Here is a 17,566-nt window from a genome sequence, read left to right as displayed (position 1 = left end):
TGAATGACTCCTACTACCTTGACTTTACAAACCAAAAACCAAATTATTACTTCTACAAAATGATAACAAAATATTTCATAGGTAGAGCTTCAGCAATGTTTTTATATGTTTTGTTCTAAGATGTATTATGGTGTCCAAGTATTTGCATCACTACATTATGACTTTTAAGATGTCCTTTACAAATACATCTGGATTGCAATTCAAACAGCTGATTACATAATTAACCAGTAAGTCAATTGCACATTTTCATGCAGATTAATTAAAATAATTGAAATCTCGAATGAAAATGCACCAAAGAACTGAGCTGCACTTTCACGAATGAATACGATGCTGTATCAATGGTGTAATTTTTGTGGTTCACAAATACAACCACTCTCTCACACACACATACACACACATGCACTCACACACATGCACACAAGAATGTTGTTTTGATCTGGATTATGCAAAAGAAAAATGTCACTCTACATGAAAACCCATTCCTCTCTCCAGCATGCAGAGTAACTGACTGAAGCTCCTTCATGCTGAGTAGAGCTGACTGCTCTGATATACAGCTTGTCATCATTCATTTCCTGCCTCATTGACACAGAAACTGATGGATTTAATATGTCGTAATTGCCTTCTGTCAGTCTTTTCCTTTTTCTCCAAAATCACCCGACTTCTGCTATTCTTTTTTCTCGCTCTCCCTCCCCCCCCCCCCCTTTTCAGACCGATTGACAGCCTCGCGGTGACTTGGAAACGCGATGGGCGTCGTCTGGCCGGTGGGCGTCGGCTCATTATTCCTGCCCCGAACTCCTCTGACACGGGGTTATATGTTTGTGAGGCGTCGCTTAGCAACAGCACTGCCAAACCTGTGGAGGCGAGGGCACACCTCACCGTAATGGGTAAGAGGAAAACCAAACGGCTGTCACACACACACACACACACACACACACTGTCGAACATGATTGTCCATGATTATCTTGGTCTGGCCTTCCCCATCAAGCATAATGTTCTCAACATGTACCATTAATTTCTATTTTAACCTCGCTCTCGTCTTTTCTCACACACGTTTAGCTCCGGGCTCTGCTTCGTCCTGTTTGTGCCTCCATTTATTCCTTCTTTTAGTCCTGGAAGCGTGACGGCGGACGCCGCGGGCATTTGACTGTCAACTACGGGCCCGCTCGAGCTGGATCTGTCCACGCTCACCGACGCGCTGCCCCGTAGTCGCAAACAGCCGTTTCATTCGCGTACACTCACGGAATACATGGCGTGTGTGAACTCCTCGTCTATAGACAATCACAAAATGACACACACACACACGCATGCACACACACAGACGCACACGCCTGTTTGCCCGGCAGCTAAATTAGTTTTGTTCCCCGGAGTCGCCAGTCAATAAGAGCACACTGAGAGCACTCCAGAACCGGAGCGCTCTCGTCACAATCCGCTTCCTGTCCCTCCTGATGTGTGTGTGTGTGTGTGTGTGTGTGTGTGTGTGCGTAAATAGAAAACAACACAGAGGCAGCAAGCGTGTGATTGATGAAGCGAAACTTTTTCTCCCCCCTCACCTTCCAGTTCGTCGGCGTCTTTTTGATCTGCGGTGATTGTCGGAGCGAGGGAGCACCTAACGCAGAGAGAGCAAACTACCCATGCCTGCGGTGTACTCACTAGTCAGAAAAGACCTGCCTGAATATTTATATCCCACTCATTCTCTTTCTGTTCCCCCGCTCACCATCTACCACCAATTTTTGCACCCTCGTTCTCTCTATCTTTCGAGTCCCTCTCTCTCTCTCTCTCTTTACGTTATCTTCCTTCATTAAGCCAACAAGGCTGTTAAGGGCCTACATGCAGGGACACTGTCTGCATGCATTCATATGTATCAGAGGAGTAGAGACTGATGAATACATTGGTACTGATCCTCCTCTTCTGCTGTGGGCTCAACAGACCTTGATCCAATGAAAGGGATTCCTAAACAGAATAGTGTATGTGTCTGTGTGAAAGAAGGAGACAGCCTCAAAGGTTTTCATTATTCAATTTCACTTCTTTTCTGCCCAGATCCACTAATCGGAATATGTATGATACGGGATACAGTACGGACGGCTACTGGTGCAAACAACACAATCTGTTGTTGAGCTCCATCTTTGTTTTGCAGGCAGACAGCAGGGAATCCATGCAAGCTCAAAGCTCTGAACCCAGCCCCCGAAACACACACCCAAAATATGTTTTGTTGTATTTCTGCATGTATGGTCTTTGCACTCACCTGACTGAAGGTGATTAATACGTCTGTGTTATCGGTGTCACGCCACACGGCTGTTATTCATCTCTTGTTTTGCTGCTCCTCCGTTCACCGCGGGCGGGCGGGGCCTTTCTCATCCTCTTGTCAAAAATCGTGCCGAATTCCACCGTGCACAGTAAAGATAGGCAGTGTGGCACGTGTGTGGGTTTAAAAGTTACCCGGAAAAACAGTCGAGAACTTTAAAGTCAAGAAGAATAAATGTAGCAGCAACATGGGAGTCTACTGTGTAGCTGTCCACACACAAACACACACACACACACAGCTTGATCAAACCTGCAGTAAGTCTTTTTTTATTGTCACCTCAGTTTACTCGTCTACTATGTGAAGCAACTAGAAATGGAGACAAATAACGCTGGAGTAAAGGGATTTTTACTCTTTTTTTCCTGAAATACAACAGCATTAAAGGGACAGCCGAGTGTCAAAACAACATTATCTGTTATAATTAAACGTGTTAAGCGTAAAGTGCAGAGCCTTAAGAAATATTTAAAAAAAGAAATGAAAATGAAACTTCTCCTCTTTGTCAAAGAATTTTATCTTTGTCACAACCAGTATACACATTCATTATTTAGCGCATATGCCGGGCATTTTATTTCCCTCCAAGTCATTTTTCAATGAACAGGTGCTGCTTCTGTGTGGAGCCACTTTTCCACAGAAGCCAGACTGCAAATGAATTAGCCAGCCTGTCTCCCGCTCCCCCTCTCTGGGCTCGCTGTGTCAATATCTCTCACTAAATATTAACAAATGTTTTTGAAAGAAATGGAGCGCACGCACTAAATCTTTCATAACACGTAGCATTACAGTAACACACCAAAAGGCATGTATTCCCATTCAAATCCTTTGTCTCGCAGCTGCTGTCAGCATTTAGAGAGACACTGGTGAAGATGTTTAGAGGGAGCAGTTATTGGCAGCAAAATGAAGCAGTTTAAAAAGGGGATTGTTTCCCTCGGGAAACTGGGAGAATGTGTTTTCTGTGACTGCGCGTGGAAGTCATTTCACAGAGCATATAGACAGAAAGCCTGCCTTGCAATGACACTCAAGATACTCAGGGCCAAGAGGGAGATCCATTCTTGTTCTGCAGTGGAGGGGTTTCCACACCAAGCCTCTTCTCTATTAAAGACTTTATCTTTGTGGAGGGAAAATTCACCATTCTTAGTTCAAGTCTTTTCTTTAAAGCTACTTAATGATTGAAGTTTGTGAGCCTTTTTTTCAAGGCTTATTAGTAGTAGTTCGAGCGTGCTCCCGGCAACAGGGGGTTGTCACTTTTTTGTTGCTGTCGTTTGAGATGCTGTTTTGTTATACGTGATGATTCATATTTGAATGCTTTACATGTTGTCCCTGCAGAGCTGCCTGCTCTCACTGCTCAACCGAAGAGGAAGATCCTCGCTGACCTCGACAGGAATGTAGATATCCCCTGCCTGGCTACAGGTACACTAAGTGTGTGTGTCTGTGTGTGTGAGTGTGTGTGTGACTACACACATATACTTAGAGGATTGCCTTACATACCTCTAAGTACGTCTTAAAGCAATACTCACATGCTCGTCTGTACATTGAAAGACATATTGGTCGTGGTCATAATTTCTGTCTGTGTAGGAATCCGTTCCTAAAGCGATTCCAGTGTAAGAAATGGGCGACAAAATCCAAAGTCCTCCGCCTCAGTGTCGAGATGCCTCCAGCCGAACGTAATATAACGCCTCAGCGGTCGAAGTTAGTCGTGTCAAGTGGGTATCTGGCAGAGCTGAGCGGTGGTGGATAGAGAGGAACACATACAGAGAATATTGTATGGTGTAAAACACCATCAGTCTGAAGGATGCACACTTGATTTGACAAACTCCCACTGCTCAGCCCTCAAATTAGCTTTGGCTGAACTTTGAAAGGCATTATTCCACTGAGTTATTTTTCCCCCCTTCCTCTCATATTGGAGTTGCATTTGTAAAGGGTCACTTCACGACCAGTATGCAGATGAGCAGTAATTACTGCAATGAATGTCTCTCTAGATGTACATCTGAAGGTGTCAGTCTTGTTTTAAAGGATCTTAAAGGTCCAAGTATGCTTCAAACGCACTAGCGGGAAGCTGAAACCAAGCCGAAACTGGGTGGTACTGCTTGTGGTCGAGTTCCCTGAGGGGGGATGACCTCACCTGAGCAGTCTGCCGTTATAGAGAGAGGCAAGACACAAAGGTTTCATTTAACAGGGTTTCAAAGGATCCCACAAGCACTTTGAAGCAAACCGAGGCTCTAACTCTGCGAGTAGATGAACTGAACTGATTCCTGTCCTGTTTGTGATTTAATACTTGAGCCTGTCTGTTCATTTAATGCATCTACTACCCAGGGTATGTCAAGGGACTTCATCAATCCAGCAATATGCTGAGGTTTGGTCTCATTCAATGTGTGTGCGCATTAGTTTGTAGGTTTCCTGTGACAATTCACTTGCGACAGTTCGAGGTCAAACAGAGCCTGAGAGTTGCATCGTTGTTCATGACTCTTGTTTTTTAAATGGATTCCATGAAAACATGTATATGAGCAGAGGTGGACACGGTTTTCAAAACGGCACCATACTCTCTCTCTCTCTCAGCGAGTGTGTCCCTCCTCGGTAATCTGATACAGTGGCAGTGTAATTAAATAGCCGGGGCCTGAGGGTACGAAGAGCGGGGTGGAGGCTGGGAGGAGGTGCGGTGGAAGGAGAAGACACATAGAGTGCAAAGTGACAGAGCGAGCGAGACAAGGCGGGCGCAAAAAATACTTCACGCGTGTCTGTGAAAGCTTGACACCAACAGATTATGGAAAAGTGTGGAATTCATCTCTCCTTCCCTCAAACACACACACACACACACACACACACACACACACACACCGGTGTGCAGAGTTGAGATATAATAATTGCATGAGCAGCCTCACTGTCATATCTGGCATGTCCGTCAGACAGGTGGCATACGATACTAGCGATATTCTATGTGCTGCGTTTGCCCACATCTTTTATTTAGAATGTTTTTTTGGCCCCTTCTGCCACCCTTACCCTACCATCCACACCCTCCAATCAATATATTATTAGCAGTCATTATGCCCACATGCATATTTATAAGGAGACAGTAGATAACAGAGAAAAAAAAGAGTGTGTGGCCGTTTTAATGGGAGCTGGAGCCGTTAACTCGGCAGTGAGGTCAGCCGGCTTGTTAAGCCAATTGAATTTTCTCCCTCTTGTGTGTCCATTTTTTTTCTTCTCTTCTTCTCCCCGTGTTCGTGCACTCATGCAGGCGTGCCCCAGCCCAGGATAGAGTGGTACAAGGACACGGTGCCGCTTTCCAAACTGGCCAACCCTCGCTACAAGGTCAACGCGGCGACCGGGCTGACGGTACGCCGGGTGCAGCCAGGAGACGGAGGAATATTCCAGTGCTTCGCTCGCAACGCTGCCGGGGAAACTCAGGCACACGCACAACTCCTCGTATCGAGTGAGTTTGTCTGGCTCACTACGCGATATAACACACAACTTTTACACGACTTAGTTTTGGCTACTTCAGCGTCTCTTGATGCCAACTTCCTTACTTACTTTCTAGACTAACTTACTTTATCTTCTTTGTTTGGCTGTCGCTGTCATTCAAATGAATCTGTAAATCGCTTAGATGTCTGAAAAATAGTACAGGTAAAAATGATTGCTTAATAGTTGCAGATTATTTAAGATGCCATTGATTGAATCAGCTTCTTGTTTCAGCTGTATTGTATCATCCTACTTTATCCTTAGCCATTCCATACATGGAGACAACCGTCATTAACTTTCATTTAAAAATCAAATGCCGAGTGTGCTGTTTTGCCTTTCAAATGAGTTTGAGTTGTGCTTGGGCTGGAAAAATAGAGCTGAAGTTTTTCTTCAGCGCTTTGGCTATAAGACAAGCCAACCACAGACTATTTCGCTTTTCAAATTAAAGCGATAGCCAGTCGAACACCCTGCTTTGACTTAATAGTTCGCAGTGCGTGTCAGCTGCAAACTTTTGCACGCACTCTTTTATTTGTCTCAGCAGAGTTACGCTCTGTTTAGTGAGCGTTATAATTAAAAGTCCCTGTGGAGCTTCCCCCCCCACCACCTTCTACAATTATGCACGCGCACGTAGTACAAGGTAATGAATAAAGCCTCCACTGATCAAAGGGGAGGCGTTTGTGTTTAGTGCAACGCCGTCATTACTTCTTTTTCCATTCTTCCGACTTCTCTTTGCCATTAAGCTCCACTCTGGATCCGCTCTTTTTCCACAAATCTCCTCTCAGCAGCCACCTGTCATCCTCTCATACTCTCTCTTTGTGTTTCAGGTGTGTACCCCACGTTTAAATCCCCTCCGTCCGACCAAACAGTAACTGATGGAACCACAGCTTTGTTTGTGTGCCAGACAAACGGGGCTCCAAAACCTGCCATCACCTGGAGGAAAGGTAGCAGAACACACACACTTTTTCAGTTTTCAGTTTCTCAGCACAAGAGCTCTTCATTCACCTCAAGGCTGTTGTATAATTTTCTTCTCTGTAGGATCACAGGTCTTAGCGAGCGGCTCCGTCCAGGTTCCCAGGTTCACGCTGCTGCAGTCAGGAGGTTTGCAGATCCAGCCAGTCAGCTTCCAGGATTCAGGAGAGTACACATGCATCGCGTCCAACCCAGAGGGAACCATTAACGCCACCTCCACGCTCACCGTCTGGAGTAAGGCACACGCGCACTTTACACACAAACTAAAATACATTAAACTGCTCAATAGACATTTGCTAAACAGACCAAAACTGACATGGAACACTAATTTATCCGTAGCTGTCAAATCACGTTAGCCGAGGCTGGTGAACAGCAGTGTGATTGGTTATTGATGCAGTGGGCTGGTGTAATGGTGAAGTAGTCATCTGCTTGCTTGGGTAAGAGGATAATTGATTAGCTTTTAAATGTATTGATTGGCTAATTATATATATATATATATATATATATATATATATATATATATATATATATATATATATATATATATATATATATATATATATATATCTTAAGAGCTTCAGATTAAATACAAATAGATATGAATTAGATGAATCACAGACATCTATAGCGCTTTAATGTGTAACAGCTATATCCATCTATTGGAGGGCCAGTCACATCCCAAATACACCTAAATAACAGACTTCCTGAGATAATACATGCCCTCTACACTGCATCCTTTTTCTCTTTCGGTCATAAAACGCCTTAGTCCACCAAAGCACAAAATACATGATAGACTCGGCAGTTTTCCTCATTGTAAGTGTGGAAGAGAAATACTGCTTGTATGCTGTTTATCTTTAATAGTTTGGAGTTGCAAATAATAGTTTTTAAGTATGCTGCAGCAGCATACATTTAAATATATGCATAGTGTGTCATGTACTAATGAGAAAAGTCAACTAAATGAATTTATCCTGTAACTTTATGTCATCTGTGTCACTGCTCCCACTCTTTTCTTTGTCTGTTTTTCTTAATGGTTTGTTTTTTATTTGTTTTTTTGCAGCCCGGACAGTCATTTCTGTGCCTCCAACAGACCAGCGTGTTATTAAAGGAACCACTGCGATTCTGGACTGTAATGCAACACATGACCCCAGAGTCAATATCAGGTACCTGCTTGTCTCTTTTTGTGTTTACATACACGCATATTTAATCTCGAAAGTGTCTGCTTCTCTTCCCCGTTTTCCACAGATTTATGTGCGTCTATGAATATATCCAGTACACAGTTCACGTCCATGTCTTCCTCCTCTGTTCCAGCTTCAAGTGGGATCGAGGTGGCGTGCTGGTCCGTCCCACCAATGGGGGCCGGGTGTCCATGCGACAGGGCTCTCTCACTATTGGCCAGACGTGGTCAGGGGACATTGGGGATTACACCTGTACCGTGACATCGCAGTCTGGCAACGATTCTCGCTCTGCACGCCTCGAAGTCATGTGAGTACAAAGAGACGTGCAGCGCTGTTTTGACCAGGTCGCCTTCATTTCAGATGTTCAGATTGGGTAGGAGCCTTTAATTGGCTGCTGGGTTACACCGGCATTCTCCTCCCGTTGTGCCATCTCCGCTGTTATCCATTTATTTTGCACGGGCACCGTCGCTGCATCCTTTGCTTAGAGCCACCCAAGATGATTGTGATTGGTTTTAGGAAATACAAACAAGCATGAGCCATTTAGCCCCCACAGCGCAACGATAATATGTGAAGCCAAACCTTTCTTTACATTCACACAGCGAAGATGGAGATGAGTTTGGCTGTGTGAGACAACCTTCAGCCATTTTCAGGCTAGCTGTTTCTAGTCTTTGTGCTAAGCTGAGTTTGCTTGTATCCTGAAGTGCACTACAGTATTTGTTCTGCTGTTAATTGCGTGTACATTTGATGCTACTGATTATTGTCTCAGCAGATTTCACAATATTTGTGTATATTATATTCTGTATATTGTGGAATACAGAACAGACATTGATCCAACAAAGCGTGGATTGTTTTCTTCTTTCATGATTAGGCCCAATAATGACACATTTTCATTGTGCTGCAATCAATTGAGGAAACAAACAGACAATCCATAGCTTAGCCGCCTTGTAGATACGATTGACAGGGAAGATGCCTCTGGATTTAGCATTACAGAAGAAAACACTATTGACGATGCAGAACATAATCCAGGAGAACCAGCACATAGTTAATTTAGTACACTGACAAACACATTAGTGTCAACTCATTAATTATGTCAGCGGTTGTGTAATAAAAATAACTGCTTGTTCCCAACAGTAGCCATGTTCTCTCCAGGGTCAGACACCCTCTGGACCAAAAACCTTTCTATATCTTTGACACTGTAAGCTGTGAAAACGTGGCTTGTCAGTGTGAGTTATTATTAGACAGTAGTAATAGCGTTGTAAGGTCATATCTATTAGGTACCCTGTCCGTGGAGTACACTCCCTGCTCTCTGAAACTGCATTAGTCTTCGAGTGTAAAACTAGTTTGTGTGTCTGCCTTCTCTCCCGCGCTCATGTGAACACATTCCACCCGTGTCGCAGTGTGCGTTTGGTAGGCGCCGGCGTTAAAATATGCCACACACGTACTTCCAGTGTATCCCACGCTCCGACCCACACAGCCTCATTACAGCCGCAGCGAGAGAACACTATCAGGTTGTGGGCTTTATATATTAATAGGTACTTGCATAATATATTTATAAAAGGCACTTATGATATATTAATACAATTGCAGGGCGGCAGAGAGATAGAACATGAGTCCGCATCCTTCTGAATCATGCAGCGTGAGAGGTCACTCGTGTCAAACTCAGAGGGAGGAAGCGGGTCTCTGTGTACGGCGGTGCAAAAACAAACGGGCAACGGAGGGATTTCTGGCCCTTCCGTGTGTGTGTGTGTGTGTGTGTGTGTGTGTGTGTGTGTGTGAGGACGCGCACGGCAGCGCGCGCGTCCACACATGTGACTGACATTCTCGTTAGCTCACCATCAATGGGTCATGGAGGTTAACAGACGCTGGCGGCTGAGGAGACAGACTAATTACCTGCAGGTTATTGGTTCAACTCCCGCAAGACCCGTCCATGTGTTCCTAAGTGTGTCTGTGTGCGCGCACGCATGTGTGGGCGGCGTGAGAATAGTTGCTCTTACATTTCTTGAAGCTCATCTATTAAATAATATGATCATGTCGACTCAGAAAAAGAAAACGTCATTTTACATTCTCGCCCTGCGCTTCTTCACCACCGGCCTTGTCTTTCTTTCTTGGTCCATTCGGACACGGCTCCTCCACACTTGTGTGTGTGTGTGTGTGAGGAGAAGCCCCGCCCACAAGGAAACGCCGACACGCGGTCAGAAGCAGCGCGACCACAAATGTCTCAGCATATTTTATTTTGTGTTTTTAGTCAGCTTAAACTCGCACCCGAGCCTCATAATTGACCGTGATGTTTATTCTGGCATCATGTTGGCTGAGACGGTGGCCATGATAATGGACGCGCATGTGAACACAACTGAGGTCAGCAAAAATAATCGAGGTCATAAATTCTATACACTGCACGATCATTTGAAAACGTAATTATCGAGACAGGCCTTCTTCGTACACCTCTCTTCCGCTCACTCTCTCTTTCTGCTCCCCTCATTTTCAGACTTCATACCCACTTGATATTAAAACATAAAAACCGCACACGCAGCAAAAAAAACAACTGAAACTTTATTTTTCTAAACTTCATATCACCTGATGAAATCACAAGCTGGCAGCTCGACAGCGTCGACACAAATCCATAATTGTTTTTGAAATAATGAATGAGCTTATGAATATGAATTGCACACAGCGTCGGCACAAGGGAAGTGTGTCTTCTCATCTGCTTTCGGTGTAAATATGTTTGTTTTCTTCTCGTATGTGATCTGTTAATATCTTCACTGCCGTTATCTCTGCTAGCACCATTAGCCTTCACAGAGAGCGATACTGAGATCTGCTTTCCATTCCCTCTTCTCCTCCAAGCAAACGTTTTTTGAGTTATGATGCAGTAAAATTGATATAATGAAATGTCTGGACCATCTTTATTGCTTTCATGAATATATTTGTTTTGCTTTCTTTGTTATTAACAAGGCTGGGATGCACAAATATCCACGGGGGGTGGCCAACTGTCTGGAGAGTTTCTTTTTAATAGATGTGATGAGATCGTGCAGAACACGTACAGAATAAAATATCACAATATAAATATGCAAACCGCAGACATATTTAAAGGATTTTGCCCTCTGGAACTGATCCCTGACCAGACTAATAAATAGATTACATGTCCAGTGGTATCATGTCTGGACAGTAAATATGTAGCGACCACCAGCTAGAAACAGACAGAAACAGCTTTACTGGAGGACAAAATCTGCAAACCAGCACCTTTAAATAAACTGTTTATGTATTTAATTTGTTTAAAGCCATAAAGAAATACATGAAAATATGAAGTTGTGGTTTACGTGGGTTATGTGCTCATTAGGGGTGGAATCACTCATCGCCTTTATATAAATTATAAATAAATGTATGAATTAAACGGCCGATTTATATAATTATTCACCCGCTGTACAGTGGATATTACCTACGGAGACCAAAAACATTTGTATACCAGGTTTAAAATTTGACCTTTTTAACATCAAGGTCTCTGGGGTTGACTCGCTTCTGGGGTCAGCCTCAGGTGGCGGTTTGAGGAAGTGCAGTTTTTGGCTGTTCTAACAGAAAGCTGCTTTTGTTTCACGCTATGATGCTTAAACTGTGTCATTAGTTTGGTTGTTCACATGCGTGGGCGGGTGATCCAAACGGATCAGCTTCTGTCAATTACGCTCTCTAACGGTCATATATGTTGTTTTGGGAGTCATTGGCAAACAACCTATGAGGTTGTGGCTGTGTGAGGATGTCTTGCAAGAAATGTTCCAGCAAATAAAATAATCCAGTGAAACCACAGCCTGTCAGTGAGTGCATGAGGTGCTGTTAAATTAATATTGTTCCCTTCAGACAGAGCCAGGCCCGCCATCTCCAGTCTGTGTCCTAAGCTAAGCTAAGCTAACCGGTCTATTCCTCCTCTGATCAAATGGTCAAACAAATTCTGTCAAACGGCTGGTGTGATGTTTATGCTCCTGTCTTGTCTCTTCTGTGTTCAGCGAGCTGCCACACTCTCCTCGCTCCCTGGCCGCCAGCCTCAACGACTCCGACTCCCGCTCCGTCCTCCTGTCCTGGCTTCGGCCCTTTGATGGGAACTCCCCACTCCTGTACTACCTTCTGGAACTCTCTGAGAACAGTACGTGTGTGTGTGTGTGTGCGTGGATGGGTGTGTGTGTGTGTGTGTGTGTGTGTCCATCCAGACATACTTTATAGTCCCTGAGCGACAAACAGCTGTTCACTTGCTGTCTACCAGGCAGGGACACACACTCATTTACAAGAGGCAGACATATGGAGAATGGTGTTGCTGAGTAAATGTACATCCAGGTTTCCTATAAATAAGCTCTTATTTTCCCCCCCTCACCCTCCCACCCTTACGCTCTCTCCCCCTCCCCCTCCTCTTCTCTCACCCTCCCTCTCCCACAGATGTTTCAACAGCAGGCTGGTGCTGTGTCACCTGTCAAACGAGAAATAGAAGGAGAGGGGAGAGAGCGATTGAGTAATAGAATGACAGGAGAAACAGATTGGAGGGAGATGGCTGTAGAGTCGCTGTTCCTCCTGCTGTAAGCTAATCGGAGGGATTGGTGAATGTTAATGGCAGAGCCGAGCACGTGGCGCACCCGGCGGTGGGAGCGGGACGGACGGGCCAAATGTCAAAATGTTTATGTGGCCTGACGTTTTCAGTCATCTTATTTATGATAACTTTTTTTTGGAGACAGCAGGAATATGACTGCACACTTCCTGCTGTCACCATTTCAGCAGCTGCTCTGCAGCGTCTTCAAGAACACTCTCAAGTAATGATAGTCTAGTCGATGTCGGTAATGACTGGATCCAGACAGGGAGGAATGTACGGGAGTTTTTGAGCACACTCATTACCTGCTGTGTATGTGTTCCTGACTCGGCCAACCTTTGAGGACACGTTTCAGACTAGAGAGACCACGTTTGATGGGGACAGCTTGTCCAATCGGGACAAAAGCAAAGGAAAAGGGTCGATGTAATGTTCCCAAAAGTGAACTTATTAAATTGTGTGTGTGTGTATTTAGACATTTTGGATTCAATTTATGAGAGAATGGGCCATTATGAATGCAGTGTATGTCAGACAATGGTTGTAATAGACTCACTGGGCCGACGCACACGCACACATACTCTCACACACAAACACTGTCTTACTCTCCTACACATCCAAGCATGGAGTGTGATTATTATCGGGCATCTGTCTGTGATATCTTCAGGAGAAAAACAAGTGAGATAGCCTGGCAACACACTGGCAAAATTATACAGAAGCATCTGTGTTTCTTTATTAATCTCAATCGAAAATCATTCTTGTTGCATTCTTAAAAACTTTTTTAAATTTATAATTCTCCCCAGCTTTCTCCTTCCCTCACCTACTTGCTCTCCTCATCCTCTCCTCCCTTCTTCTCCCTTTGATTAATGGGTTCTGAGTGTCCCCGTGTCTCTGTTTGTCCTGCCCAAGCAAGATATTATCAGCCTCTAATCTTTGTGTCCTCTGTCTAGACTCACCGTGGAAGGTCTACCTATCAGAGGTCGATCCAGTGCTGACCGAGGTATCGGTGGGCGGGCTCACGCCTGCCAGGACCTATCAGTTCAGGCTTTGTGCCGTCAATCAAGTGGGCAGGGGTCAGTACAGCGCTGAGACGCAGAGGTAAGAGACACATTCAGCAATGCACTCACACACACACACACACACACACACACACACACACACACACACACATGGGGACATGCACGGACAACTACCAGCTTTATTAAATACATATTTCACAACCATCTGGTGAAGCCACACTACTATTTCACTGATGTTTTCACAAGAGCATGAAATTATTTTTTTTCATCTAGAACATGCTGTGATGTGTGAGAAATGTTTGTTTTTTTTAGGCTGTTCCACTCCTGTGTAATAGACTCGGTCACACCGCCTTACACAAACTGGGAATGAATAAACTGGAACCTTGAATCAAAAGGCACAGTGTTTACACACCCACACGCTTGTGTATCTAAGTGTGTGTGTGTGTGTGTGTGCGTGTGTTTGTGTGTGTGTGTGCGTGTGTTTGTGTGTGTTTTACCATTAGCATGGACAGGGACATGGGATTCAGAGTGTGGATGAAACAAAGATGATCCTAACAAGGAGAGGACTAACAAAACATCCCTATTTGTTTAGAATCCATTTCCTTTGCAATGAGCAATTTAAATTCATCAAATCAATGTTGGGGATGTCTATGTGAAGTGTATGTGGTATGTGTGTGTGGTTGTGTGTGTGTGTGTGTGTGTGTGTGTGTGTGTGTGTGTGTGTGTGTGTGTGTGTGTGTGTGTGTGTGTGTGTGTGTGTGTGTGAGACATTCTCCTTCCACTAAAATGATGAAATTAACTGTCCGCGTGTGGAGACTGCGAGAGGATTTTGCCCTGAAAAATAAATAGATTACCGTGCAGATGTTTTATGTTTGTGTGCGTGTGTGTGTGTGTGTGTGTGTGTGTTTGTATGTTTATCCCAAGAGAGAACCCTAATGGGAGGTGATTACGATGCCTTAGCACTGATGGAACTGGAAAGAGCGAAAGAGGTACGACAGGCCTTCTAACAATGTTGCCCTCGAACACACACATAAAACACACCTCTGACACTCGCACACACAACAGGACAGATGTGGCTATGTATTATAAAGTAAACAGTTCGGTAAACGGTTTTGTTTGGCTGCAGAGAGTGACCACGGGCAAGAGCCAGTTGTGATGCTGCCAAATAGACTCTCAATAACAACAGCAGCTGTGAACGCTGCCGTCACACAACCACACACCTCAGATTACAGTCTCCTTTCAGTTTCCCTCTATTCTCCCCAATTTTTTTTGGTCCTGAATCTTTCTCCCTTCTCCTTTCATTCAAAAGCTCTCTTATCCTCTTCAGCTTATTGTCTGTCATTATTCCTCTCCTTCCCGGAGCTTCTCTTCTCCTCCCGCATTTACCACTGCATTGTTTGTGTCCGACGCAGTCCACAGTCCAAAGTCGCTTGGAGAATAGGTTGCATGGATCCTAAATGAAAGACTGGCAGGCGAACAAGTCATCACGTGCGAGCGTATCAGAGCAGATGGATGCGTCTCAGTGTTTGTGTCTCATACGTCTCTTAACCGAGTGCACTTTGCCTTTCATCTGCTGGGCGCTTGCCTGGAGAAGACGCGCACGGCGAGCAATCGTAGGCCGCCAAGGCGGAAAAAAAGTCTTCGAGCTCCGAATGAGAAGGGTGACAAAATGCAGTAATGTAGAAAGAGACAGAGTGAAAGAGTAGCTTCTAATATTGATGACAAAAAGCCCTTATTAAAGTTTGAACTTCCAGCTGCTTCTGCACTCTACCATTTTGTTCTTGTCCTGAAAGTGATCTTTATCCTGCCTCGCCTCCTCGTATTCAGGAGAGTTCACGGGGAACGATGAACATCCTCTAAGAGTGTATGAGTGATTGTGAGCAAAGCTTATAAAACATTCCCTCTTAATGCAGAAACTCGCTGCATGAGAATCTAATTATACCATCTGGAGTGTCACACACACACGAACAGTTGTTCATGCATGACCTACACTCACACCATTACCATCTTTAAAGAGGAGGCCTTATCAGAGGAAAGACAGATTATGTATTAATGCTTTGAACTCTGGGCATCATCAGAAGTTTAAAGCATCTGTCTCAATTCTCTTTGCCTTTGCTCTCGTCTTTTATTCCAGCTGTTCGCTCGGAATCGGAAAACACATCAGCCTTTAACACTGGACGTGTGATAAAACACTCTCTCACTTTTTCTTTCCATCACACACACACACACACACACACAAGAGCGCACGCCCACACACACACACACTGACAGACAGTGAAAATAAGTGCTGTAGCAGCTTTGTGAGATTTAAAGATTTACAGGAGATTTGTCCTGTGCTCTCCAGCATGTCAATCTTCAATTATATCTGTGTTTTACTGCGGCTGCAGCTATGTTCAAGGTGCAAATAGCATCGAGCGATGTATTTACTTTAAACTTTAGAGCGTAAACATCAAGCCGATTGCAGCGAGAAGGATTGCGCTGACTAAAGCTCTGCCAGATATTGTTTGTCCAGCAAAATGTCCGAGATTAGAGGCATTTCTTCAACTTGCTCTTTTCTTCCCTGTCAACACACAACAGACAATGCAGAGGCGAAAAGAATATATTTATTTGTCGGTTCATGCTCTGTCCCCACATGACCCTTCAGTAGAGCTACAAGCTCCTCCGACATGTAACTGGACAGATATTTATTCATTTGTTTTAATCAACATTTCCTCTTCCAGGATCCTTCCATTTGAGATTTTAAAGTCCCGGACTAGACGGCAAGGTTAAACTCACAAACGACAGGCTTAGAAATAAAACACCTAAAAGATTATTATTATTTTTTAAACTCACAGAACATTGACTGGTTGCAGATTGAAAACAAGTAGAACATTTCATCAACCAATGAAGTACATTCATCGTTCAAATAGTCCTTAATCCTGTTTTTATAATCTTCTATGCTTGTAAAATAATCCCAAAATGACTTCATAGCTCACACCAAGATGAGGGTGCAAATACAAAAAGCACTTTCAACAAAAAAGGGATGACACACAAAATGTGTCCGCATTACGAAGGCGGCAGCTGATCGTTTTGGGCGTCAGGAGAGGACATCGATAAGGAGGTAGTTTGTGTAATATGGCTTCAGAAAGAAAAAAGTAGCAGTGTTCTATTTTACGGTTGTGTAAGGAGGACAAACCAGCGCTCACATACAAACTGCACTGGTGTCTGCAGAGAACCAGAATCAGAGACGAATCGTAACGCAGCACCATTCACTGAATCTAATCTTACGTGCATGTGTTAAAATATCAACATAATTTAGTGCTGATAAAATGAATGAATGTATTTCCTTTCAGCAAAATAAAAAAATAATAATTTCTCTCTATAATAGAAACTTAGCTTCACTCTGAGTTTCTTCCAGATGATTTTTATAGACAGATTATCATCTTGGAAACCCTCAGGTATTAAGTTATTTAGATTCCACAGATGCCAATTATTGAAGAGGGGGATGAATATGAATATAAACCAGACTCAACTCACAAACTTTACTCGAGACTGAACTATTCTTGTGACGGTGTTTAGATGTTCTCATCAACCTTCTTCCTCACTCACATGTCGCTGAACGAACCAATCAGAAGCGAGAAAGACTTAGACAGAGCTGAATGTGAGTTCAGTTTTAAAGTTACTAATACTAATATTTAAATATATAAATAGCTGACGGTGTAAACATTGCGCGTAATGTATATGTTTTTTTAATCAAGTAATTTATGTTTGAACTTATCTTTTGAAATTGTACACACTTCTAAGCTTATTAGGCTGAACGAAATGGAAAAACAGTTCAGACCTCCACCTTGACCCCCAGTTGTGTGGGACTAAAGCAGATATAATGAAAAAAAAAGTCTTTAATAAAAACTATTGCATTTTATATATTGGTGCCCCCCCCCCCCCCCCCCCCCATTCATTCAGTTATTTAATTAATCCTCAACATAACGCGGTCAACTTAAATTTCTATCACCTGATGAGACTGAGACTAGCAACTGGTGTACCCTCTGAGTGTTGTTAGCATTAGAACAGTTAAAGAGCAAGATACAACATGCAGAGCATTAATATAGCAGCAAACAAT

At 43.7% G+C, this 17,566-nt stretch overlaps 1 protein-coding gene across 6 annotated transcripts in view; it reads left to right on the top strand.

Annotated features, from left to right (window-relative positions):
• LOC137792840 (protein sidekick-1-like) overlaps window positions 1–17,566 on the top strand; it is a 214,878-nt gene that overhangs the window by 138,975 nt on the left and 58,337 nt on the right. For 5 of the 6 annotated variants that reach the window (XM_068588606.1, XM_068588607.1, XM_068588605.1 and 2 more), the window contains 9 exons: window positions 709–884; window positions 3,620–3,703; window positions 5,529–5,723; window positions 6,574–6,690; window positions 6,785–6,952; window positions 7,776–7,878; window positions 8,027–8,200; window positions 11,886–12,022; window positions 13,399–13,546. In XM_068588606.1, coding sequence (XP_068444707.1) covers window positions 709–884; window positions 3,620–3,703; window positions 5,529–5,723; window positions 6,574–6,690; window positions 6,785–6,952; window positions 7,776–7,878; window positions 8,027–8,200; window positions 11,886–12,022; window positions 13,399–13,546 — 1,302 coding nt within the window. Of the gene's footprint in view, window positions 1–708; window positions 885–3,619; window positions 3,704–5,528; window positions 5,724–6,573; window positions 6,691–6,784; window positions 6,953–7,057; window positions 7,156–7,775; window positions 7,879–8,026; window positions 8,201–11,885; window positions 12,023–13,398; window positions 13,547–17,566 lie in introns of those variants that run through there. The other variant, XM_068588611.1, reaches the window with a different exon arrangement.

This window comes from Clinocottus analis, unplaced genomic scaffold (assembly GCF_023055335.1).
Source record: "Clinocottus analis isolate CAN_PGR_092001 unplaced genomic scaffold, fCliAna1.0.p SCAF_22, whole genome shotgun sequence".
Classification (NCBI taxonomy): domain Eukaryota; kingdom Metazoa; phylum Chordata; class Actinopteri; order Perciformes; family Cottidae; genus Clinocottus; species Clinocottus analis.
The sequence above is the reverse complement of the archived record's forward strand: the minus strand, read 5'-3'. Positions and strand labels throughout refer to the sequence as shown.